General features: G+C 57.7%; 3 protein-coding genes across 11 annotated transcripts in view; all 3 read right to left on the bottom strand.

The window, feature by feature from the left end:
- Positions 1–579: 579 nt before the first annotated feature.
- Positions 580–8,092, bottom strand: MRPS15 (mitochondrial ribosomal protein S15). 2 transcript variants are annotated; one of them, XM_080567428.1, is made up of 9 exons: positions 7,933–7,980; positions 7,214–7,283; positions 6,471–6,533; positions 5,594–5,669; positions 4,681–4,729; positions 3,813–3,897; positions 2,790–2,848; positions 1,489–1,680; positions 580–757 (listed from the first exon to the last, which is right to left on the bottom strand). In XM_080567428.1, exons 4-9 carry the CDS (start codon positions 5,629–5,631, stop codon positions 638–640), a joined length of 543 nt encoding a protein of 180 aa, XP_080423554.1. In that variant the 5' UTR covers positions 5,632–5,669; positions 6,471–6,533; positions 7,214–7,283; positions 7,933–7,980; the 3' UTR covers positions 580–637. The 2 variants fall into 2 exon arrangements, with proteins under 2 accessions (XP_080423554.1, XP_080423555.1); XM_080567429.1 differs by lacking the exon at positions 7,214–7,283 and having other exon boundaries at positions 7,933–8,092.
- A 53-nt stretch (positions 8,093–8,145) lies between these two features.
- Positions 8,146–19,903, bottom strand: CSF3R (colony stimulating factor 3 receptor). Of its 5 annotated transcripts, XM_080567377.1 has the most exons (18): positions 19,181–19,903; positions 15,471–15,610; positions 14,948–15,036; positions 14,643–14,738; positions 14,072–14,371; positions 13,801–13,924; positions 13,514–13,683; positions 12,480–12,655; positions 11,873–12,026; positions 11,697–11,779; positions 11,400–11,613; positions 10,959–11,147; positions 10,616–10,717; positions 10,281–10,427; positions 9,806–9,946; positions 9,562–9,652; positions 9,294–9,375; positions 8,146–9,197 (listed from the first exon to the last, which is right to left on the bottom strand). In XM_080567377.1, exons 4-18 carry the CDS (start codon positions 14,710–14,712, stop codon positions 8,703–8,705), a joined length of 2,538 nt encoding a protein of 845 aa, XP_080423503.1. In that variant the 5' UTR covers positions 14,713–14,738; positions 14,948–15,036; positions 15,471–15,610; positions 19,181–19,903; the 3' UTR covers positions 8,146–8,702. The 5 variants fall into 5 exon arrangements, with proteins under 5 accessions (XP_080423503.1, XP_080423505.1, XP_080423501.1 ...); XM_080567379.1 differs by lacking the exon at positions 19,181–19,903 and having other exon boundaries at positions 12,480–12,634; positions 14,948–15,033; XM_080567375.1 differs by lacking the exon at positions 19,181–19,903 and having other exon boundaries at positions 14,948–15,033.
- The window catches only part of LOC308182563 (uncharacterized protein), a 66,938-nt gene continuing 64,243 nt past the window's right edge, over positions 19,901–22,595 (bottom strand). For 2 of the 4 annotated variants that reach the window (XR_013941863.1, XM_080567431.1), the window contains one exon: positions 20,788–22,348. Coding sequence is in view for 1 of the 4 variants with exons in the window: in XM_080567431.1 (XP_080423557.1) it covers positions 22,179–22,348 (170 nt within the window). In the remaining 3 variants the exon portion in view is untranslated. The other 2 variants (XR_013941862.1, XR_013941864.1) reach the window with 2 other exon arrangements.

Raw genomic sequence — 22,595 nt, forward strand, 5'->3', positions numbered from 1 at the left:
TAATAACCATCAATGGCATTTTTGAAATAACATCACTGAGTTCCAGAGTGATACTGAGGGATGGCTACCAAAGGACGAATGCAAATACCCAAGTCAGCTGGGAAATGACAGACTTGATTATTAGTATGGTTTCTACAGCTGTAGAGTTCAGAATCAACCTGCATTTGATTGTGAGGAGGAATGGCTTTTTGAGTCAGTGTCAGAGCTGCTTTATTTCCAAATAAGGCGCATTTCTCCTCATTCTCTCCTCTCATTTCCATTACATGTAGTGAATCCCCTGCTGAATTCTGCCGAGCAGCTGCTCCAATGCTGTTTGACAGTGCAATTCTGCAGGCTCACCAGGTAATGAGAGGAGACAGACACTACTCAAAGGTGCTTTCACTTGAAGACATCACTGCCTTTCCCTGCCAAAGGCATGCTGATAAAGCCCCCAGTGCTCCTCTCAGCACAGCACAGACTGCTCAGGACACAGTCCAAGGAAGCAGCCTTAAACTTCTAAAACACTTAAACCGCTTACTGCACTTTTTTGGGTACTCACACGGCGCAGATCACGCATGCACTTAAGCAAAGTCAACATGCCTTTTGGTAGTTGTTTATTTCTGGAGAGACTGGCTGTTATCACAAACCCAATGTGCAGCTACACAGCTGTCCCTTTGCTCTGCACCTGCTTCTCTTTTGCAGCTCTGGCTTTTGCTTGCCACTCTCTCCTCTTCTTTAGCCTTTCTGGTGCTTTCAGCTTCCGCACCTCCTGAAAAACCTGCAGGAGGAGCATAAGCAGGTGAGAGAAGGGGAAAGACAAAGCTGTCTGCTGCTGATTACAACCATTCTGCCACTGCTGCTCAATGCGACACGCAGCATGGATCTGATGAGTGTCTGCAACGGAGGCCAGAAGGCATGCAATGTATTTCAGTGAGATCAGCTCCTTCCTCTTTCTTCCTCCAGGACTCCAAGCAGCCTATGTTCTAGGGTACCGCTTTCTGATACTCAGTTACAGCTATCCAGTCTTTTACTTATAATTTAATTGGATTGAGATTTAATATTTATAGACTGACGGCACTGTCTGACTTTGATTCTGGTCAGTTACAGCAATACATTTAGCGCAAATGAGAGGAGCCAGTGGCCATACCCGCATTTCTGTTCTAAAATTGCCATTAAACTTAATAGTCTTGCATATTAGTTCCCCGTATCAGGCTTGGAAGAAAAGCTGTTTAGAATCACGCATTTCTGAGCAAACTAGCAGCTCAACTTGAAGTTCTTAAACACAGTACTCCCTCAGTCAGTACACACTTCACTGCCCACGGCCTAACTGCCCTTTGTGGGGTTCTTTGTCAAGCTTGTTTTGTTCTACAGTTGTCATCATGCCCTCAAATTCAAAACACAGATTTACAGGACTCTTATGTATCAGCCCCTTCTGTCTTAATTGTGCCCTCTATGAAGAGATTTTTTTCTACTCCAGTTACATAGCTTTTGCTCTGGTTTGCTCCATACCTTGATACAAAATGCCTTCTTAACAGCCCAGCGCTTGGTGACCCTTCGGGAGTAGGCAGGGGGTAGTGCATACTGGATATTCAGCTGCTTGCAGGTGTTTTCAAAGGCATCGTAGCGGACACGGCGAAGATATGTAAGTAGTTTCTTCCGGCGATCCACAGCCATCAGCATGAGACGACGGTTACTTTTATCCTGCAAAGGACTTAATGTTCTCTAGATTGCAGAAGATTGTACTTCCATTCCAATAAATTACTTAAACCAAATTATGGCTAAAAGGAAACAATCAGGTTAAGGACAGTATCTTAGAACAATTTTTCTTACGAGATATCACAAGAACATTAGATCACTACTAGAAGATCTGGGAAGACTTAATTTACTTTCCACTGAAATTGCCTTCTCCAAGCTGCAACGGCTTGGAGGCAAAGATTGTGGGAGAAGTCTACTGGCTAAAAACTCTGCTTCCTCTCAAATGTATGCTTCCGTGTTATTTCTGGAACTATTTATTTTTGCTTTTCCAGAATTTAAATGTAAAGATAAAATCTGACTTGGCTCTATTTCACAGTTTGAGTTGTTCTTTGGAAGAGAATATGCACAGCTTGATCCATGCCATTCAGGGCAATCTCATGGAAGAAATCACTCTACCCTTTACAAGCAATTTGTCTAAAACCAGGCTTGAGCCAAGTAATTTCAAAAGGTCTTTTCTGCTGTACATTTGGTACAATTTCTGCATTCTTTAAACTGAATTCTGTTCTGTTTTACCCTTCAAGCTTTTACGATTAGCTAACATGAACTTTTTTTAAACACAGTTGATTAATCCACTTCCCACTGTGTTAGGAATCTTCAGTAGATCTTGTTCAGAAAATTACAGTTGTGATGTTTTCAGTTTGGGCTTGAACTTTAGGTCATTATGACATTAGCACAGTCCTGTCCACTACTATTTTTAAAGGCAGAACAGACGGAGAATACAGCTGAAGTGACCACGCTAATTATGTTGAACACTAAGCAAGAGAACTGTATCTGCAACAAAAACAATTTAGCTAAACTCCATTGAAAGGTATCTGCTCAGGCATTCCCAACAATCCAGTAACAAAAATAAAACACATTCCACATTTCAGTGGGTGAGAATGTAGCTGCAACTGAGCCAGCAGTTTCCCAGATCGACAACAAGGAACAGTTACTATTTTATAAACCACCTTAGCAAAGCCGTAATCCCCAGAATCAAAATCCCTTTGTTCTCAACTCAGAAAACAACCTGAACAGCTGTTGTCTCAGATGCATGGGCTCAGATTACTGACAGTTACCTTGGGATGCTTCTGAAGATGCTCCTCGTAAGTGCGTATCTTGGCAGTCAATATAGCAGCTATAAAGGACAGACATAAGAAGCCATGAGAGAGCAGAAGCTTTCCAGGGTGAGATGGTATCATTTGCATTTCCTTCAAATTGCCAGTTACAGACTGCTGTTCTTATGTGTACCCACTGCACCACAGCAAATATTATTGCACAGTAAATGGTAAACAAAACACAAAATATAACCTACATTAACCCAAGCAAGAACTATTACTATAATGAAGCTGCCTGATTAGAGGTTAATATTTTAACAACTGATCACATGAATTTATTTGTAAGGCCTCTTGCCTTGCTGAATTACTGGTGAATTTACATTCATTTCATCCCCCTTGGTTTAAGCTTTGGAGGAACAGACACAATTTAAGAGCTTTTCCTAACAGCTGCAACCAGCTTTCAAGGTTTTCAAATTTTGGAAACAGCTCTGGTGGCAGCCTGAGAAACTGAAGGCCTTTTTTAATGATAGCAGAGAACATCTTGGTCAATGGCAGTACAGCCTTCATCTCTGCACTGTCCCTACACCATGCTTCAGACAGAACTTGCCTATGCAGAGGGAAATTTGGCTTCCAGGGCTGAATCTAGTATTTCATTTCAGTAATGGATGCTGTGCAATGGTTCATGTCATGTAAGCATTTCAAGCAGAATAATGCACATGCAGCCTTTAGAGGGCGGATATCGAGTAGCAATTTGGAAAGTATCCTTGCAGACACTTGTAATAAATATAACTGGAATGGAGTCAACTGTGCCCCTACATTTCTGGTATTTCACATTTCTTTCACCAAAAGTGAGCTGAGCCTTCCTCAGCAAATCTATTGTAAGTACCCAGTGCATACCGCAGGCTACCTGCCTCTCAGGTGCTCTCCTGAAAGAGATTTTCCTAACCGATACAGGAAACTTGAAGTGTTAGGGTGGGAATAGCTGAATAAAGGCAAAGTGAACTATTATCTGCCAACAATATCCTTCTGCTTCTTTTAACATACTTTGCACCTCAAAGGAGCCATTGTCATCGGGAGACCTCCTGACCTTCTCTACCAGCTGCTGTGTCTTTATCTTCAGTTTCTCCTTCTGTGGACAACAAAAGAGCTTGTCACTTCCTGAGGAACACTGCAGGTCTGAGACACCCCAGATCTCTTCCCAAATGCCCAGATAAAGGCTTTGTAACTTTACTTGATATCCCTCGCAAAAGGTGTAGGTAGTGCTACAAAAAAGGGCCGTACTGCACGTAGGACAGTGCTCAGAGTACAGCAAGGAAGGAGCACAAAAGATCTCAACAACAGTGATTCTGCTTTCTGCTAAGAGTCCAGGCGCATCCTTCTTCCCAAAATAACAAAAGGGTGTTGAAGAGGTCCTGGCACTCTCATGAGCAGAAGAAACAGAACCAAAGCAGGTCTCACACGGCAGTAGCCTTCACTTTTTGCATCTTTTTAAGCTTAGGTGGGAGGCATCAAGAAACAGTAAAATCTTTGTGATGCCGTTCTGATTTGCTTACTTGTTTTCTGGGCATACAAAAAATAAAAGTCATTTGAAGAACACCTGCTGCCCAGTGTACTACTTCTGTAATACAGCCCAACCGTCAGCAATAACGCAGCACAGCTGCATCTCCTCCTGTGCTCATGGAATACTTTATTATCCGATTTTAATATGCAATTATTATCATAAAGAAGACTCCATAATAAATTTTAAGAGCACGGAAGACTTATCATCCTCATGTATTTAATAGCCCCAGATCTGCATACACCAAGAAACATTTAAAACAAAAGTAAATGTAGAGCATTTAATAATATAGGTAAGTTACACAAATGTGTTTGACAAACCATCTAGTTTTTATGCATGTAAAATGACACTAACCTGGCTTGCCATTTCCAGAGACAATAATCTTTTTACTACGTCATCAACGCTGTAAGGAGATTGCAGATTAGTTTATAAGCTTAGAAACCGAGTATATTTAACAACAGGAATGAAGCTAGGTTTTCAGAACACATTAACTTTCCTCAAATTTATTCTGCAGGTTTACAGTGACTCTCCTCCCCTCCTAAACCTGTCAGCCACGAGCTATTTCTGTATTCCAAAGAAAAATAATGGCTGAAAATCACAGAAGCATCAAGCTTCTGTAGGAAGCACTGTATGAATTATTTCAAATTACGCTAAAGTCTTATCAGTTCCAAAAACAACAATGCATGCAAACTGAGTGCTAAAGGTTAACCACCAGGTAAGTAGCCAAGGACAAAATAATTACTTTTAAGATCTGCTCCTTCAAAGATCTGTGAAAGTCTCAGTTACGCCACTGGGGGCTCTCCATGCACCGCACATGAAGGGTTCTGGAATCAAAGCATAAAAATGCAGAACTCCAGGCCCAGATATCAGAAGTAGCCTCTCACTTTGAGTTAATTGTATACTCTTTAACACCTGTTTTCAAGACAGGCATAGATTATTTCTAAGAAGACTATTTTTATCATGTCAAGATTATTTCTTTTTCTATGGATGTAGACAAAGCCCACAAAAGATGTGGACAAAGAGCACTTCTGAGAAACATGCTCAATGTTACTTACATTAATTAAACAGAAACCTAACAAAGTCACAAACAGTGATGGCTTCTGCAAATTCAACTTCCAAAATAACTTTGCCATTTTTGTGCTGAATCGTGTACCTGTGACCACAGAACATTCATTATTGAGCAGGTGACGTTCTACAGACGGTGGTTATATGAATGGAAGATACAAAGCTCTCAAGAGATTAGCCATGCCTTTTTGCTGTATCATACCTATTTATTATCGGGACATTGGCATACTCTTTCTTCATCGCTGTTGGAGGAAGATCATCCAAATGGCTGGGGATGTCTACAAGGGAAAGATGAACATTTGAGGAACAGCAGTAAAAGTTGGAGCTCTGAACATGCTGCAAACTAGATCAGAGGAAACAGGTTGCAAAGAAAAGAGACTGGATGCCCCAAATAATGATGAACTTAAGAGACCATGCTGAGATGACAGGAGTCGACAGCACTCCGGATTTACAACATGGTAAACAGCCCACTGAGAGCAGTGATCTCCTGCTAATGACAACTGTTAATTTGGCCCACATTCATGAACTGTTGGATTCTCCAAGTAACTTTTAAGCTTGCAAGGAACTACTTGCAGAACCACAAAAAGATTGACAAAGGGACCTTATGAAGTTTCTAGTCCAATCTCCCCTGTGAAGTGTGACTGTTGCCACTTCTTTGTCTAACACAGCCTTGAAAGCCTCTGGGGACAGATATGCCACAGCCTCGCTGTGAAGTGCAGTCCCACACTGCTCTGCCTTTCCACTGAATCCTTTTTTTTTTTTTTCTTTTCTCCTTTTGTGCCCTGCCTGAACATCTCCAGATGGTTACTTGTGACCACTGACCCTCACCGCGCTGTTTGGCAGTACAGAGAAGTCTGGCTCCCTCACCTTTGTTATCACCCCTCAAGCTGCAGAGATGCAAAGTCCTGCAGCAGGGATTATGTTTCCTCTCTCCTCACTAGCAGTGGGCATCTGCATCTTTAAAGTGAAAAAGATGCAAATTTCTCCAAATATCCCCTCTTCCTGCTGCATTAGGGTACAACTCCAATAGCACCAACAGTAAAATATTTTACCAATTTCTCCCATCAATCCTGCCATACCTCTTATCTTTCTTCTCACGGGTCTGGCGTAACATCTTGCTGGCTGAATAAAGGCACTGCAAACTTGATGAAAAAAAAACCACAAAGATTTATTAGATTGTTTGCACTTTTCTACCTGCGTACTCATTAAATACTGCCCAGTCTGTACTAGAAATAAATACTGCCCAGTCTGTACTAGAAAACTAGTCAGAGTATGTAGACTCCAAGGTGATTTGTGGCCAGCTTAGGTCTTTTGTCCCACAGACAGCGTGGAACAGTTTCAGCGTGGTCCTCACACTGGTGCTAAAACAAACGGGTGAAGCCATGCCAACTCCAATGAAAAAAAGAACAGGGCTAGCAGGAAGAGATCACAAGCACTTGGCCTGCTGCTAAACAGAATGCAAGGTTCCCCAGCTGAACTGTGTTCATTTAAAGGGTTCAAATGGATTATTTAATGCAAATAATTTCATGTGCAAGTTAGATGGGCTGCTCTGAACTATGCCAGTGGCAGAGAGACAACAGCAAAAACCTTTGACCGGCACACCTTGGTACAGACAAGAATATTCCTCAGCGTTCTGAGACTGTTCAAGAAATAACTCTTCCAACTGCAGGGCCACAATGTTGGAATCAACACCTGCTTGAGATTATTCACCTCTGCTTCAAGCATGCTTTCAAGTACAGGCTTCCCCAGTCCTGCCTACAAACGGAGCATGCCGAGCAGCAAGCTAGCTAAACTCTGCAGCTGGGAGGCACCAGACCCGTACCCTGGCTCGCAGGACACGTGCTAAGTGCAGAGCAGATCTCTCCACGGCTCAGTTAGCCCTCTCGTGTGGGCTGTGCGGTAGTAGCACGCACAGAAAGAACGTCAGAGGTGCGACCTGTGCCTTGGATCAGCTCAGGGCTGGTTCTGTGCACCCAGCAGCCACGCAGACGTGCTGTGCCCGAGGGACCCTTGGTGTCGGGGCCACCCAAGCTGCTTCAGCACAGCCCCGAGGTGCTCGGGGCAGCCCTGCCAGCCGTCCCCAGCCCACCTCACCCTCGAGCCCCAGAACCCCTCGCCCACCCCAGCCCCCTCAGCCCCAGCACGCAGGAGGCCGCCCAGCCCCACTCACCCCACCCGCAGCCCCACGCTCACCCCATGCCGCCCGCCCCCGGCCCCCTCACGCCTTGAGGACCCCCCGGGCCCTCCCGGGCCCTCCCCGCCTCCCCCGCAGCACCCCCAGCCCCTGTCCCCTCCCCGGGGGCCACCCAGCCCCGTGCCCCTCGGGGGCCACCTCTGCCACCTTGGGGCCACCTCTGCCATTTGAGGGCCACCTCTGCCCCTCAGGGACCACCCCTGCGCCCGGGGGCTCCCCGTCTCCACCAGAACCCCCCCGGGCCGCTGCCCACCCCGAGCCTCCCTCACCCTCCCGTCCTCCCCTCCGCTTCCTCCCCCTCTCCCGGCTCCCTCCCCAGGCCGTCCCGCACCCCCGCGCCCCCTCACCGGCCCCTGCCCCTCGATGGCCGCCCCCCAGGACGGCGGAGGCCGCCCCCGCCAGGCCGCGGCCCAGCGCCAGCATCGCCCTCCTCTCCTCACGGGCCCGCCGCCGTGGGCGCCGCCATCTTGCCCAGGCGCCGCAGCCGAGCGATCGCCGAGCGCATCGATGGGCGCGGCCCCGCTGTGTCCCCCCCAAAATTCCCTTTAGGGCCACAAGGAGGGAGGGCGCCGGCCCCGGGCTGATCCCTGTTTATTGGGGGAGTTGGTATGGGGGGAGGCGAGCACGCAGCAGCGGGAGCCCCCGGCCAGGGCTGCTCTGCAGTGAGGGGCATGCCCGTGCCTCACAGCCAGGCTGTGGGGGTCGTGAGGGGGACAGGGGCAGGGGGACGGGAGAGCAAAGGGGACGGGAAAACAAAGGGGACAGAGGAGTGAAGGGGGTGGGAAAGCAAAAGGAACAGGCCCACGGTCCTCACGCAGCACCCACTGGGGCTGCAGGCCCTTGGGGGGCAGCAGGAGAGGGGCTCCATGCCCGGCTTGGGGGGCAGGGGGACAGGAGGGGAGAGCAAAGGGGACAGGAGGGCAAAGGGCATGGGAGAGCAAAAAGGATGGGAAAGCAAAAGGGACAAGCCCAGGATCCCCACAGAACACCCCTGGGGGCTGCAGGCCCTCGGGGGGCAGCAGGAGGGGGGCTCCGTGCCCAGCTTGGGGGGCACAGGGGGGGGATCACGGAGCAGGGTTTGGTCTGGGGCATTCAGTCCCTTAATGGGATCACGCCGTTAACACCGCTGGAAGTCGTGGAGCTCCTCGGCCCCGCTGATCTGCAGGCCCTGCAGCAGGGGGAAGTCGATGAGCGGCTCCTCCAGGAAGCCCCCGGCCCCCTGGCAGCCGTGGCTGGGGGTGGCCCCGTGGAACCACAGGTTCTCGTAGGGCTTGGGGCTGGGGCTGCGGTCGAAAAGCAGGGGCTGCGTGGAGCTGGAGCGGAGGTAGAGGCGACACGGGACGTGCTGCTGGCCCTTGTAGCCATCCCCCGCCACCTGCGCGTACTGCACGGTCTCGCCGCTCCCGTAGGAGCAAGTGCCCGTCCCTGCGGCCCTGCCGGGGCCGTCCTGCTGCACGTAGGGCTGGGGCACCCCGGGGAAGGCAACGGCGGTCTCTGCGGGGGGATCCTTGCCCCAAACGGGCGCCTGCTTCCCTGCCGCTCTTTCCAGCACCGTGACGGTAGAAATGGTCGCCAGGCCGGGCTCCCTCGCACCGGGGACTTGCGGTGGCTCCTGGAGGAACAGCGTGTTGATGGCACGGCCGTGTTTGCAGTGTCCCCTCTTGTGTCCCCCCCCAGCATTGCGCAGGGGAGGCACCAGAGGTCTCACCTGCTGCAGCTCCGCCGGCACCCATTTGCCCAGGCTGCTGTTGGCCGGGTCGGGGACGCTGGGCCAGAACTGCTGCTTCACCCTGGGGGTGACAGAACGAGGGGGTCAGCACAGCGCCCAGGAGCTGGCTGCTGTGGGGCTGGAGCCCGGCGTCAGGATGGAGCCGTCCCCTCCCTGCCTTCAGCCCCTCTGACAGCCAGGGCTGAGGGCAGCTCCAGCCCCGTGCAGACCCCGGTCCCGACCCCGCAGCGGGGCTCTCGGCGCTCACCTCCCGTTCTTCTGGAAGCAGATCAGCAGGACTATGAGCAGGACAAAGATCAGCCCCAGGGTCAGGAAGAGGATCTGGATTTCGATGTCATCTGGAAAGCAGGCAGGGGACGGGGTCACGGCAAGAAGTGCCCCTTGCAGACTGGGGGGGACAGTGATGGGGCAAGTTTGGGGCAGGACCTGGCTCCGCTGGGTCCCCTCACACCCCTCCAGCATCCCCAAAGCCCCACGCGGCCGTGCCTCACCTAGCACCATGGTCACCAGGGTGAGGCTGGTGCCGTTGGTGCTGCCGCCGACCGTGGATGCCATGATGTGCACTTTGTAGAGGGTTGATGGCTTCAGGTCCCGGATGATGAAGGAATTGAAAGAGGAATTCACAACGGCACCTGCAGAGGCACGGGGGCTGTTGGAAGGGCTGGGGCAGCTCCGCGGCTTGGCCGTGCCCTGCGCCCTGCACAGCCCGACCGAGGGCTGCCCGGCGGGGCTGGGCTCCAGCAGGGAGAGGGGAAGGGCAGAACAATAAAATCATGGGAGGGTTTGGGTTGGAAGCGACCTTAAAGCCCACCCAGTTCCAACCCCAGTGCCGCGGGCAGGGACAGCTCCCACTAAAGCAGGTTGATTAAAGCCCCTTGGGTCCATATCCATCTGAGCAGGGCCTGGGGCTGCTGACACCCTGCACAGCACAGCTGAGGTGGGGCAGGGCACGGGGACGGGACTCACTGGCCACCTCGGCGGTGCTGTTGGCCCAGAAGATGGTGTAGTTGGTGATGAAGCCGTTCTGCAGCTCAACGGCCACCGAGTCCCAGCAGAGCTCCGCGTGGGACTTGCTGATGCTCTTCAGGTGCAGCTTCGGGGCGTGGGATGGTGCTGGAACGGAGCAGGACAAGCGACTGAGCATGGTGCTGAGCTGCTGCCTCTGTGCCCTGGGGGGCTCGGTGCAGCCACAGCAAGCCGAATCCCAGCCCGGTGGGCTGAGATCTTCTGCACAGCCCCTAAATTAGGGGCACACGGGGACCAAGGTGGGCCCCGAGGGGAGGTGCTGGGAGCACACGCACCCTTCTGCCTGGAGTAGGCTGCTGTGTGGGCAGGCGTCCCGACGGTGTCCTTGTAGAGGGGGCACACCGAGATGTTGTACTGCTGGAAGGGCTCGATGCCGTCTGCAACGGAGAGCAGAGGGGGGCTGCGGGTTGGGGGTCCTGGCTGCTGAGCCCCCCGGTTGTGCCAGCCCCAGGGGAGCCGATGCAGAGCAGGGAGGGAGCATGTGGCGTGGGCTCGGGGCAGGGGTTGATGCTGGGAGCCCCAGCCACAGGCACAGGACAGACCCTGGGACACAAAACCCTGCGCAGCCAGCCAGGAGGGCCGGGATCCCCCCGGACCCCCCCGGATTCCCCCACTTACCCTGGATGAGGGCGGCGGTGGCGGCCCCGTTGTGCTCCATCTGCCAGCAGGCGCTGCAGCGGCCGGGCTCCGAGGCCACCCGCTGCCACTCCAGCACGTAGGCGGCCACCGGGGCCGTGGGTGCCTCCCAGCGCACCCAGAGGCTGCGCTCGCCTCCGGGTACGGCCCGGAGCCCAGCCAGGGGCTGACCTGCGTGGGGACAGCCAGCGGGGCTGAGGGCAGAGGGGAGCAGCCCGGCCCTGCTCCCTGCAGCCGAGAGCCCCCCGTGCCCCTGCACGCTGCCTGGGTGCCCACGCAGGCTTTGAGCCTCGTGGGGAGCCTCTCTGGGAGCCCCGTGGGTGCTCACCCTCCCTCGGGGCTGCAGCCACGTTAAAAATGCCACCCAAACCCCTGCGAGGGGGAAGCTTTCAGCCCACGAGAGCTGCTCTTTCAGACCCTCACCTTTCCTCTCCAGGAGCACGACCTCGGTCGCTGCCGACTCGCCGGCGGCGTTGTAGGCTGAGAGGTAGAGCCTCCTGGTCCCCGCCGGGGCGGTGAAGTCGCAGTGGGTGTCAGAGGTGTTGCAGACAGTCGGGGGCTCCCTGCCTCTCCTCCTGGGCCCCAGAGCCACGCGGTACCCCAGCAAACGCCCGTTTGCCTCCCGTTGCCGCGGGGCCTGGGTGCAGACGGGGCTTACAGGGGGGGCTCTGTCCCGAAGGAGATGCCCTGTTCTCCCCACCTCTCCCCACGTGCGCTCACCTTCCACCGCAGCTGCACCTCCATCCTCCTGCCCGCCGCGTCCGGCCGCGTGCTCCACCAAGCATCCAGCTTCCCCGCGGGGGCTGCAGCAGGACAGGGGTGAGTGTGGCAGTGTCCTTGCAGCCACGCCGCCCAGGGGGTGTGCAGGGCCCCCCCCCGGACGTCTCTGCACCCACCTTTCTCATGGGTGGTGTGGTTCCTGGCCGCGCTCCACTCGCTCCAGTGGCCGTGTGCCGAGTGCCGCCGGCAGCGCATCTGGAAGAGGTAACACGTCCCGAAGAGGAGCCCGCAGCACTGCGCCGTGCCGGCCTGGCCGACGATGCCGGTGACCTGGGGGCAGCCGGAGCGGGGTCAGCGCTGGTTCCTGCCTCCAAACCCCATCCGGCTGTGGGGGTTCGGCCCTGGGAGCTGGGTGCTGGTGTGGGCACGTGAGGGGCACCCTGCTGTCCCCTTCCCCGGTCACTGCACGCGTCCTGTCATCATCTTCCCCCTCCAAGGAGGGGAAAAGAGGGAGCTGCTCTGGCTGGGCTCAGGACCAGGCTCGGGTCCGGCCCCATCGCACTGCCCTGGGGTTTTGAAGGCAGGGAGCCACTACGATGGCACCGCAGGCAAAATGCTGCTGCTGCATCCCTCCTGGGAGGGACCCGGGGGCTGCAACCTGCCCCTGGATGTGCCCAAGGGTGCAGAAAGCAGGGCACAAACCCTGGCTGAGCTCGGAGCAGGGGGGGGTTGGATCCTGGTTCCTGCAGTCCCCAGGGCCCCGCTGCCCCCAGCAGCACTCACCAGCGCCCAGGCGGGGTCCTCGGGGGGCCGGTAGCGCAGCTCGCACCGCAGCTCCATGTGCGCGCTGCTCGGCGCCACCGCCCAGGCCAGGGCAACGCAGTCGGTCTGGGGGGGCACGGACTGGATGCTCCGCAGGGCCGGGGGGTCCAGCTGGGCTGCAGGGAGAGACGGGGGAGCTGGGGGTGTCCGTGGGGCTGTGCCGGGGCCGCATCCTGGCACGGGGCTGTTGTTATCAACGCCTCAAACCCCAGCGTGTGGCTTGTGCTGAGCTCAGGGTGAGGGACAGGGAAGGATCCCCCCCAAAATGTTTTGGACAGGACTTTGTGAGAAAGGGCAGGAGTGCAATGAGGTGCAAGCAACCTGCAGCACACGGGGAGAGCCTGGGGAAATTCATCTTCTTCTTCAGGAACCAAAAGTTTTGCAACTGGCCCCGCCATGGGGCTGCCCCCCGTCTCCACCGGCTCTGCCCACCCCACTCTGGGACACGGGGACGATGCCCAGGAGCACGGGGCCAGCACCGGCGTACACCACGGGCTGTGCTAACTCCTACAGGGGAGAGAAGCACCCCGAGGGGTGCAGGATTGGTGCGCAGCCCAGGAAGGCGGCAGGTCCGTGTCCGTATGGGGGCGAGGACCCGCTCCGAGCGGGGCGGCTGGGCTGGTTGGCTGACAGCCCGCCCCCAGCAGGACGCCTCGCGATGTCTGGGAAGGTTCCTGTTATAAATAGTTGATGGGAGCCGGATACATTATTAATGGACCTCCTGAATAAATGGGTAATCAATTGGTGGAGAGAGTTGTAGAGTGCAGCGGGTCAACCGACGGCTCATAACCCTCCGGCACACGCCGCACAGCTCTGTAACGCGGCGCTGGCACCTATTCATCCCGGCAAGCCATTTATCACGGCAACCTGCCTGTAAAATACGACCCGGGAGCCTGACACGCTCTAACGGCGCTCTAATATCCCTCTCTCACCGATAATTAGTCTCCCCAGGCCCTCGTTTGTGCGCGGGGAGGGCGGCGGCGGCCGTCACTCACCGACGTCCATGGGGTCGATGCGGAGGCGCTCGGACTCGGCCGTGCCCAGCGCGTTGGAGGCGGCCACCCAGATCTCCATCTGCCGGTACAGCTGCAGCAGCCGCCGCGGCACCGTGCAGTGGCTGCGGCCACCTTGCGGGGTGCAGCCCGTCACCGCCGGGGCTCTGCTCCTGCGGGGGGAGAGGGGTGGGCTCAGGGGGCAGAGGACGGGCAGGGTTGGTGGGGAGAGGGCTGGGATATGCAGCCGAAGGGAAGGGATGGGGATGGTGTCCCCCGGCAGGGCTTACGTGGAGCACTTGAGCGCAACGCTGGTGGGGAGGTGGCTGTCGGCTCCCGGCTCCCAGCGGCACGTCAGCCCGTAGTCGCTGAGGTTCAGCAGGCAGCTGAGGTTGGAGGGCTTGGCAGGGGGGTCTAGGAGAGAGCAGCCAGGAGAGGAGCTGGGCAAAATGCCCCGTCTCGGGCGTGGAGAAGCCGCGGCCACCCCGAGCGTCGCTGCCTGGCTGGGAGCGCGCGGCGACGGCAGCACCTCGGGGGGAGACACGTGCATGGTGGACTTACAGCCCGCCCGGATCTCGGCCAGGCCGACCCGCTGCTTGGTCCCGTTCCACTCCACCCAGCACCACAGCTTGGCCTGCGTGCGGTTGAACTGGGGCAGGGTCAGGTTGGACACCTCGGTGTCCCCCGCGCCGCAGCACTGGCTCCCGGCCACCGTCTCGTTGTCCAGCATCCAGGAGATCCGGACCCGCCCGCCCTCCAGCCCGCGGCACAGCCTGCTGCGCACGCTGCAGGACGCCGTGACGGCCGACCCCAGCAGCACGACGGGCGAGCCCACGTCCACCGAGGCACAGCCGAGGGTCCCTGCAGGCGGGGAGAGCATGTCACAGCCTGGGCACGGCCGTGACAAAGCCGTCTCAGCCCCCCGGCACCAAGGCAGGGCAGGAGCAGGGCTCCTTTCCTGAGAGGGGCCCCGCAGCCGCCGGAGGGGAAGAGCCGGGCGTTGGGCAAGCCTTTCGCAGCCGTGCTGGGCCCCATCCTGCCGGTGCTCCTGTCCCCGGCACCCCCCCGGCTGGTGGGATGGGCACCGGGCACCTTGGGGACTCGGGGGGCACGGGGCTGGGTCCCCACTCACCGCCCAGGCGGAGGAGCAGGAGCAGGGAGAGCCGCAGCAGCAAGGGCGTCCCCGCACCGCGCCTGGCCATGGTCTGCTCCGTGGGTTTGGCATCACCTGGAACGGAGACGCAGCGAGTTGGGAAGGGGCTCAGGGTGAGGAGGGATAGAGGAGCCCGTGACGGCCGGGGATTGTTCCTGGAGGGTGACGTCCCTTTGGCATCACCCGCAGCTGCCCCCCTGCAGCACTGACACGTCCGTCCCTGGGCTCAGCCCGTGCTGCTGCAGGAGTCACTTTGGATCTCCCCACCGACAGACCACGCTCACCAGGTCTCGGCGCCGGCACTCCGGGGCACAAACGCCCTGTGCTTCGCTGCACCACGGGCTGATCTTGTATCGGGTATCTTCAGCCCCTGCTGGGGAGAGATTTGTGGTTTGAGCAGGGGTTAGAGCTGGGGCTTCAGGCAGCAGAGATAAGCTGAAACAGGGAAAAGAATGAATGAAGGCGATGCAGCAGGGCTGGCCAAGCCTGCAGGGCCTCGGGGTCCTGCCTGAACCCTCTCCCTGCACTTCTTGCACTGCATCCTGTGGCTGTGGAGGGGTCCCGGTGCCAGCTCTCCCCGTGCCCTGTCCCAGCCTCATCCCCCTGGTGCTGGGCACCTGCCCCGTCCCAGCACCCAGCTCCGAGTGCTCTCAGCACCTCTCCCCCTGCTCTGATACCCTGCGCGGGCGGTAGGAAAGCTGCCAGCCCGGGGCACTGCGGCCCCCTGGCACACGTGGCTGGGGACGGCAGGGGACAGCAGATCCACCCGTGGCCGAGGGGACCCCCAGCACCCAGCCCCATCCCTACCTCTCCGTCCGGCCGCCGTCACCGCCCGCTCCCAGCGCCGGCCTCCGGCTCCCCGCGGCTCCCCGCGCTCAGCCCGTTTGCCAACATGCTGCTTTCACCGTTAGTTCCTCAAAACCAGCGCCGTTAATTGCTGCGACTCTCTGAAGAAGGTGATTGCAAAACACTTCCCTGAAGGCTGGACTGCCTCGCTCGCTGCAGGAAGGAAAGAGCCCGGCGGCACGCACGCATCCAGCGCCGGGGAGCAGCACCCGGCCTCCCCGCCCTCCCCGCTCCAGCACCACCATCTCCCGGCTGGGGCTGCGGAGAGGGACGCGGCGTGGGGGAATGGATGGGGACACGGTTTTGGGGTGCTGGAGCGGGGTTTTCCAGCAGCACCTCGCCCTGGGTGCTGCCCGGCTGCCGGGTGGCTCTGCGGGCACTGCTGCCTGAGGCAGGGAGCCATCGGCTCCCCGGGGAAACCCGCGTCCCGCGGGGTAAACAGGGGATTGCCCAACCCGCCACGCACTGCAGCCTTCGCAACGGCGGCGGCTGTTGTGCAAACGGGTGTTTACTACGGGATTTGTAGCACGCGTCTTGCCGTCAGCGCCGCCTCACTCAGCGCTCACGCAACCCCTGCTGCAAACAGCCCGACCGCGGGGCCGGGGATGCTGAGACTGGGGCCGTGGGAGCGTGACCCCCACGCCGATGTTCCCCAAAATGCGGGGGGCCAGGGGTGGGAGGCGCAGCCCCAGCATCTCCCGTGGAGCCGGACCTCTCGCAGGATGGAGCTGGCCAGGCTGCGGCCGTCGCACCTTGCAGACCCCAAACCTGAGCATGGGTCTGTTCCCTGAATCTCCCCGCCCCAGGCCCCAGCACCCAGTCTCCAGCCCCTCAGGCAAGATTTCAACCAAAAAGTGCACACAAGTGGGGAAAAACCCAACCGAGCTCCTTGGTGGGCACCCAGACGTGGGCATCCCCCTGGGGGTGGACACTCGGGGGCTCCGTCCCCGTCCCCAGCCGGTGCCCGGCGCTGCCCCATGGGGGCCGTTTCCCGCAGCGGGGCAGGAGGGGGGCCCTTGCAACATTCCCCTCGGGTGTAGCAACCCCCAGTATTCGACCACGGAAATCTTCTTTGCAGGCTGTTTACTGCCGAGAGCAGGAATATCGGTGCCGGTAGCTATGGCGACGTGGGCATCTCCGTGGGAACCGGCGAGGGATGGCGAAAGCTGTAAACACAAAACCGGGCAAAAACAAGCTCTGCCCTGCCCGCTGCCGGGCACGGAACCACGGCTGGGTGTCCCCACGGGTGTCCGTGGGGCTGAGCACCCCCGGGTGCCTGCCCCTGGGCTCCTTTCTCCCCTGTTCCGCAGGGAGAGGGTTCGATGCGGGATGGGTGGAAGGGGTGGATGCGTCCCCACGGCAGCTCTCTCAGTTCCCCTCCGGCTCTGAGTCACTCTCACCAGCCCACGGACCCCGTCCCGTGGGTGGGACAGGAGGACGAGCAGTGCCGTGACGTCCCCATGGCCTTAGGAGGGGGACAGGAGGACGTGCAGGGAGCGGATGAGAGCCAGGGGGGTCACACAGGGCTCTGGGATCCACCTGCAGCGGTGCAGACGTGGGTGCTGACACCGGGAAGGGTGCAGGACAGAGCAGGGAGCCCACTTTGGGGACACGAGGGTGCCTGGGGCCAGTACCAGGCACCCTGCGGGTGGGCATTGGGCAGGGGGCTGCCAGCCCGTGGCACGAGGCAGCAGGTGGGGAGGCGGGGAGGGGAAGCAGCAGCAGCACTGTGGGGTTTTCCCTGGGTCGCAGCGCATGGGATGGGGACCGAGGGCTGGTGGCACCTCTCAGAGCCACCCTGGGCACCACCCACAGGGCTGGAGGTGGCAGAAAGGGACGGATCCGGGCACTGCTGATGGGCTCCAAGCACGGCACGGGGCGGTGGGGCCAGCAGTGACCCCGCTGCGCATGGGGTAGGGGCACAGGGGCAGCCCCGAGCCGAGCCCCCCGCTGACATCCCATGCCGGTGGGATGTCGGCCGCCTCCGGCCCTCAGGCATTTCGTCAGCCCCTCTGATTAAATCCCTGCCGGGTGGATCACTGCCATTAGGTGAAGTAAAGGATGCTACCAGCTTGCGTCGGCTCAGCTGTCAGCAAGAACCAGCCTCCCTAAAGAGACTTCTCCTTTCTTCTTTGCATTCCCCGAAAAAATAAAACATTGCCAGCCGTGTGAGATGTGAGAGCTAAGTGCAAAGCTGGTGCAGCCTCTAACGGATCAGCGGAGCTGTTTAATTGCCTCCCGATGTGATTAATTCAAACAAACCCCGGTGCTCAGCCCAGCAGAGCCTCGCTGCAGGGTCCTGGGGGGTCGGGGACCCTCGCCTGGGGGCTGCGGGCACAGGCAGGGCCTCATCTGCTCCCCTGCCCCTGCCTCAGTTTTCCCCACTTCTGAGCAATTTGTGTAATTAGTGGTGCTAACGACCCCTCCTGATTTGGTTAAGGGATGGCTTCCCCAGGCTTTACTCCGGGCTTTGGGGTGCAAACACCTTCCTGTTGTGATTTGCGTCAGGCCGGATCTGCGCTGGCCTTTCGGAGAGGGGCACTGCCTGTCCCTGTCCCTGTCCCCGGCGCTTTGAACATCTCTGCGCGGAACACTTCGTTTCTTAACACGCCGCGTTACTTGCAAAACGCTCAGATTACCTCCAGCCCCTTCCAACGACGGAAATTGTAGCGTGAGTCAGAGACGGCTCTGCTCCGGGCTGGGGCTGGCAGCTCCTGAGGTCACCCCGCGGCTGCTGACGGCAGCGGTGGCCGTACGGGGGGGTCCTGAGGCACCCGGACCCCCGTGGGGCTCAGCACCGCGGTGCTGGGGGGCTCTGGTCCCCGTCGCCTGCACCGCAGCCGCTTTCTGCCTCCGCTCCCCAGTTCCTCACCAGCCACACGAATGCAAATTGGGAGCGAATTGATTGCGCGGGGTCCAGGAGGCTGACCTTGAACAAGGCTCCTGACACATTACTGTAATTAATGAGGCAGGACTATTAATTTTCCATGTTGCCGGGATGCGGGCAGTCCCTGGTGGGCACGGGGAGGGGGAGGACGGGGCGGCGGGGCCGCCTGCCATCCTTCTTCCTTAATCTGCGAGATGCCAAAAGGATGTGGAGGAGCTGGAGCCACGCGCACACCGCCAGCATGGGGAAACGGTGCCGGGGGGGGGTCCCTGTGTTTATTGGGGGCCAGGAGCAGGGGGTGATGCCCAGGGACAGGCAGGCTCCTGGAGTACCTCTGGGATGCAGGGCGAGGGAATATAAAATGTGTGTCCCCAAATTTCTGGGTCTGATGCCCAGGTGGCAGAGGGACGTCCCCTGCCCGGCGGCTGAGCCCCTTCCCTGCTTCATCCTCACCCCCCCTGCCCAGATTCCCCCTTTCCATCCCCATGAAAATCCCCACTCCTTTTCCCTACCAGATGTGCAGAGCCTCTCCTCCCTTCTCCATTGCTGGAAAACCCTCCCTGGGGACGCGGCGGGGCAGGTGACGTCTGCCCCCCGTGTCCCCCACCTCCCCCTGGGCCCCACGGCACATCTGGGAGCAGCCGCCCGCGGCGCTTCCCGGCAATCGGGCTGCGAGCACAGCGCTATTATTTTTCTGCTCTAATAAACACCCCTGACAATAATAGAAAGAAAAAAAAATCGGCTTTTATCGGGAGAAAAATATATCTGGAGATTATTTACTCACAGCCAATAGCCGCGGAACGAGGTCGTTAGCCCAGGCAAGCGGCTGACATGGAAACGGGGCAGCATCTGCCCAGGAGATCCCACACCCCGCCGCACGAACACGAAATTTTGGTTGGGTCTGACCGTGCTGCTGCTGGTGCAGCCCCCAGCAGCGTGGCCGGGGTAGGGGTGGGAAGCAGGCCGGGACCAAGCTGGTGCCCAGCATCCGGCACCGGGACTGGATCAGAGCCCCCAGCTCCTGCTGCAGCCGCCCAGCGCCCGGGTCCGCGGGAGCAGGAAACCCACGGCCCATTGCCTCGTGCTAATCACAAAGGGCAATTAAACGACTGCTTCTGGAGGGCTATAAACATCACCGATTTAAATCCAGTGACACACGGAAATGGGAATCCAACCAAGCAGCCTCCAGAAGTACTTTATTCCCCATTATTTTCATTAGCTGCCTTGTAATTTGATTTGTCCGTCTCCTGCTGCTGGCTTTTTCCACAGCTAAGGGAAGCGATGAATGAAACCCCCTCGAGCTCGCTAACCTGGCCAGCGTCTGCGCCAGCCACGAGTCACCTCCTGCCACCGCTGTCACTGCTGTCACCGCTGCCACCACGGCCACGTGCTGGGTGCTGCAGGGCGCTGTGCCGGGCAGGGAGCAGCTCCCTGGGGCCAGCAGGACCCCGAGGCACGGGGATGCACCGGGCACCCATCGAGGTCCTGCCACCAGGCTGATCCCTAAAAAAATCCCTAAATAGGGATCGCTAAAAAAAAACACTAAAAGAGATGCTGTGCTTTCCAGCAGCCTCTCCAACCCAGAACTGCAGTGCTGGTGCCGGCGCTTTGCTCTGTGCTTCTCAGCAGGATGCTCGGGGGGGTCCCCATGTCTGGCACGGCCTCACCCCGCTGCTCTGTGCCCCCCCAGCTCGCTGCAGTCCCCCCCCCATCGCCTGCAGTTTCCTTGAAAGCTGCCAGGCTTGGCCGGGGCACCTCTGCGCATGAGGAGAGGAGAAAACACCCAGGTCTGCATTTCCTCCTCTAGAAATTAATCCCCCCCTTCGTATTTAAAGGTATCAGTGAATGAGGCCAAGTTGTTAAGTGACAAAAGAAAAATGATTCTTGCCTTCCAGGGTTATTAAAATCATGTTCTACAAGTTTAGCAGCCACAAGGAAGCCCGGATAATGACAGATGATGATAATACATCTCCAGCACAGCCTGGACTGTAATGATACTGCCCATATCTCTTGTATTACCACCAATTACTCAGCGTATAAGTATAATGAAAATGTACATCCATTCCGGGGAACTCCATTTGCCTCCTCTCAATCCCATTTCTTCCTCTCGCGGGCGCTGAAGGAGGCGGCGGCTGCTGCTTGCTGCCGGACCCCGCTCGGATCTGGGACCATGGCGGGGGAAAGCAGCGACCCCCCTGCATGTCCTGGCCGCATGACGTCCATCTGTCTGTCCAGACCTTTGGTCTCATCCCTGCCTGGGCACATGTGGCATCGCGGGGCACTTAATCCTATTAAATGGGGGTGGGAGTGACCCAGATAAAGGTTGCCATCCGAGCGCGCCGGATCCATCCTGCTGCAGCACCTGGGAGCCGCTCGAAGCTCTCTCTGCGGAGGATTAACACAGATATATATTTCATCTGCTTTCTATTATCTTTCAGTTTATTCAGGTCAAAAAGCAGGAGACAACATCTTTTAGGATGAAAACATAATCTCTCAGAAAATTGAAAACCCAGCTCGCTGTTCGGGTAGAGCGCCGCTCGCTTTCGGGAAGGGCTCCAGGGCTGCGCAGCCCCAGGGCCAGATTTTGGAGGTCCCGGGCAGGTGCCACCCCCTAGAGCTCCTGGGAAGCCCCTGCACATGCACATGTGTGCCTGTGTGAGTGCACAGCCAGCAGCGGGGAGCCCTGGTGCCATCCCCACTCTCCCTTGGTGGGCACAAAATCCCCCCAAAAAGAGGGAAATCCACACCACTTTGGGGCTTGCACCCTCCCTGCCTGAACGTTTCGCTCGGAGCCGAGCTGCCGAAGCAGCGTTCGCTTTAAAACCAGCCTCCAGGTAGCAGAACTTGCCTCATTATTCCTTAAATTAAAAGCCTTTATTTTTCCTCACTTTGTGTAACGCAGACGTGTGTGTTTAATGCATAATTAACGGCCCCTCCGTGCTCTGATCTGCCGGGCTGCGGAACGCGGCTACCTCCGCTGAGCAGACTGCGCTTCGTAGCACGGTTTTCAAGGAGTTATTAAAGAACGTAGGTGCATCTATTAATTATTTCATAAATATTAACGAGCCCTTAATGGCTGGCATCCTACTTTAACTTGCTCCTGGGGAGCCCACGTTTGAGGCGGCTGCTGCCTGCGGTGACCGCCGTGCCGGGGGACCTGAAGGGACGGCGTGGGGTGGGAGCGATTCGGGGCGACGCCAGCACTTGCACGGAAAGTCCTGGATTAAAATGTTAATCCCTGCCTCTTGCTTCTGCTGGTTTGCCACAATTCCTGGCTGGTGCAGGCACTTGCAGGTGATGGCAGCACAAAGCACACGCTCGTATCGGGGTGATGCTGACCCTGCGGTGCTGGGGAGGGACACGGCTGGGGCTCTTGCTCTTGGTACCGAAGGACGTCGTGGGCACATCTGGAGCTCCTGGGAGCGCGGAGCGAGCTCCGGGCCTCCCCATGGAAGTTGGAAATGAGAAATGCAAAGTCAAACCTACATCGTTTGGCACGTTTTCATCCCACCCTGCAAGCTGCCTTCCTCTGCATCGCTGCGGGACGTCTCCTGGCCGCTGTCCCCTTTGGGACAGGTCTGCAGGACAGCGGGGCCGGTTTTGGGATCTCTCTGCTTCGAAAAGCCCCGGCTCGGGGTGGAGCAGCTCCGGCGTGGATGCTGACAGGCGCTGGATGCGGGGGGAGAGGCAGGCATTTAATCAGGGTGACAGCACGGGGCTCTCCGGAGGCGCCTTGCTGCCATTTCCCGACATTAATGTCGCTTTGTGTCACCAGGCATTTTTTAATGTGGCTTGCCAGTAAAATAATCAGCCTTCTCTGGGGGCAAGGAGGAATTTATTTCTCCTCTGTGATGATACAGATGTCGCTCCTCAGCTGTCATTACAAGGAAGCCGGGGCAGCACGCCTGGTATTTTTGGAAGTGTGGTGTGGATGCGAAGCGTGTCCTGGCCTCTGAAAAGCGAAGAACAACCTTTCGGGTGCGACGTCCTGCTGGGGATGTGCTGGTTGTGGGATCAGCATGGCCCCATTAGTGTGGGGCTGGGGGACAGGGCCCCGCATCGCTGTGCCCGACATCACGGTGCTGAGCGGGGCCACGGGCAGCTGGAGAGCCCCGGCCTCCCCTCCTGCCTCCTGAGCCCGCCTCGGCATCAGGCAGCTCTAACGAGGGCGCCTCTCCTCAACAGGAGTGGTAATTAAA

Source organism: Anser brachyrhynchus (genome assembly GCF_964034855.1).
Source record: "Anser brachyrhynchus genome assembly, chromosome: 24".
Lineage (NCBI taxonomy): Eukaryota > Metazoa > Chordata > Aves > Anseriformes > Anatidae > Anser > Anser brachyrhynchus.

Excerpts from the sequence above, each read along its gene's own strand:
- CSF3R (XM_080567377.1), bottom strand. The coding sequence starts at position 14,712 with ATGGCCAGGCGCGGTGCGGGGACGCCCTTGCTGCTGCGGCTCTCCCTG. Across the intron at positions 13,925-14,071 it reads GGCCGAGATCCGGGCGGGCT|ACCCCCCTGCCAAGCCCTCC; the intron begins GTAAGTCCACCA and ends GCTCTCTCCTAG. Across the intron at positions 9,653-9,805 it reads CCTGGTGACCATGGTGCTAG|ATGACATCGAAATCCAGATC; the intron begins GTGAGGCACGGC and ends CCTGCTTTCCAG.
- MRPS15 (XM_080567429.1), bottom strand. The coding sequence starts at position 8,008 with ATGCTGGCGCTGGGCCGCGGCCTGGCGGGGGCGGCCTCCGCCGTCCTG. Across the intron at positions 2,849-3,812 it reads TGGCTCCTTTGAGGTGCAAA|CTGCTATATTGACTGCCAAG; the intron begins GTATGTTAAAAG and ends TGTCCTTTATAG. Across the intron at positions 758-1,488 it reads AGAAGGCATTTTGTATCAAG|GTTTTTCAGGAGGTGCGGAA; the intron begins GTATGGAGCAAA and ends CTCCTCCTGCAG.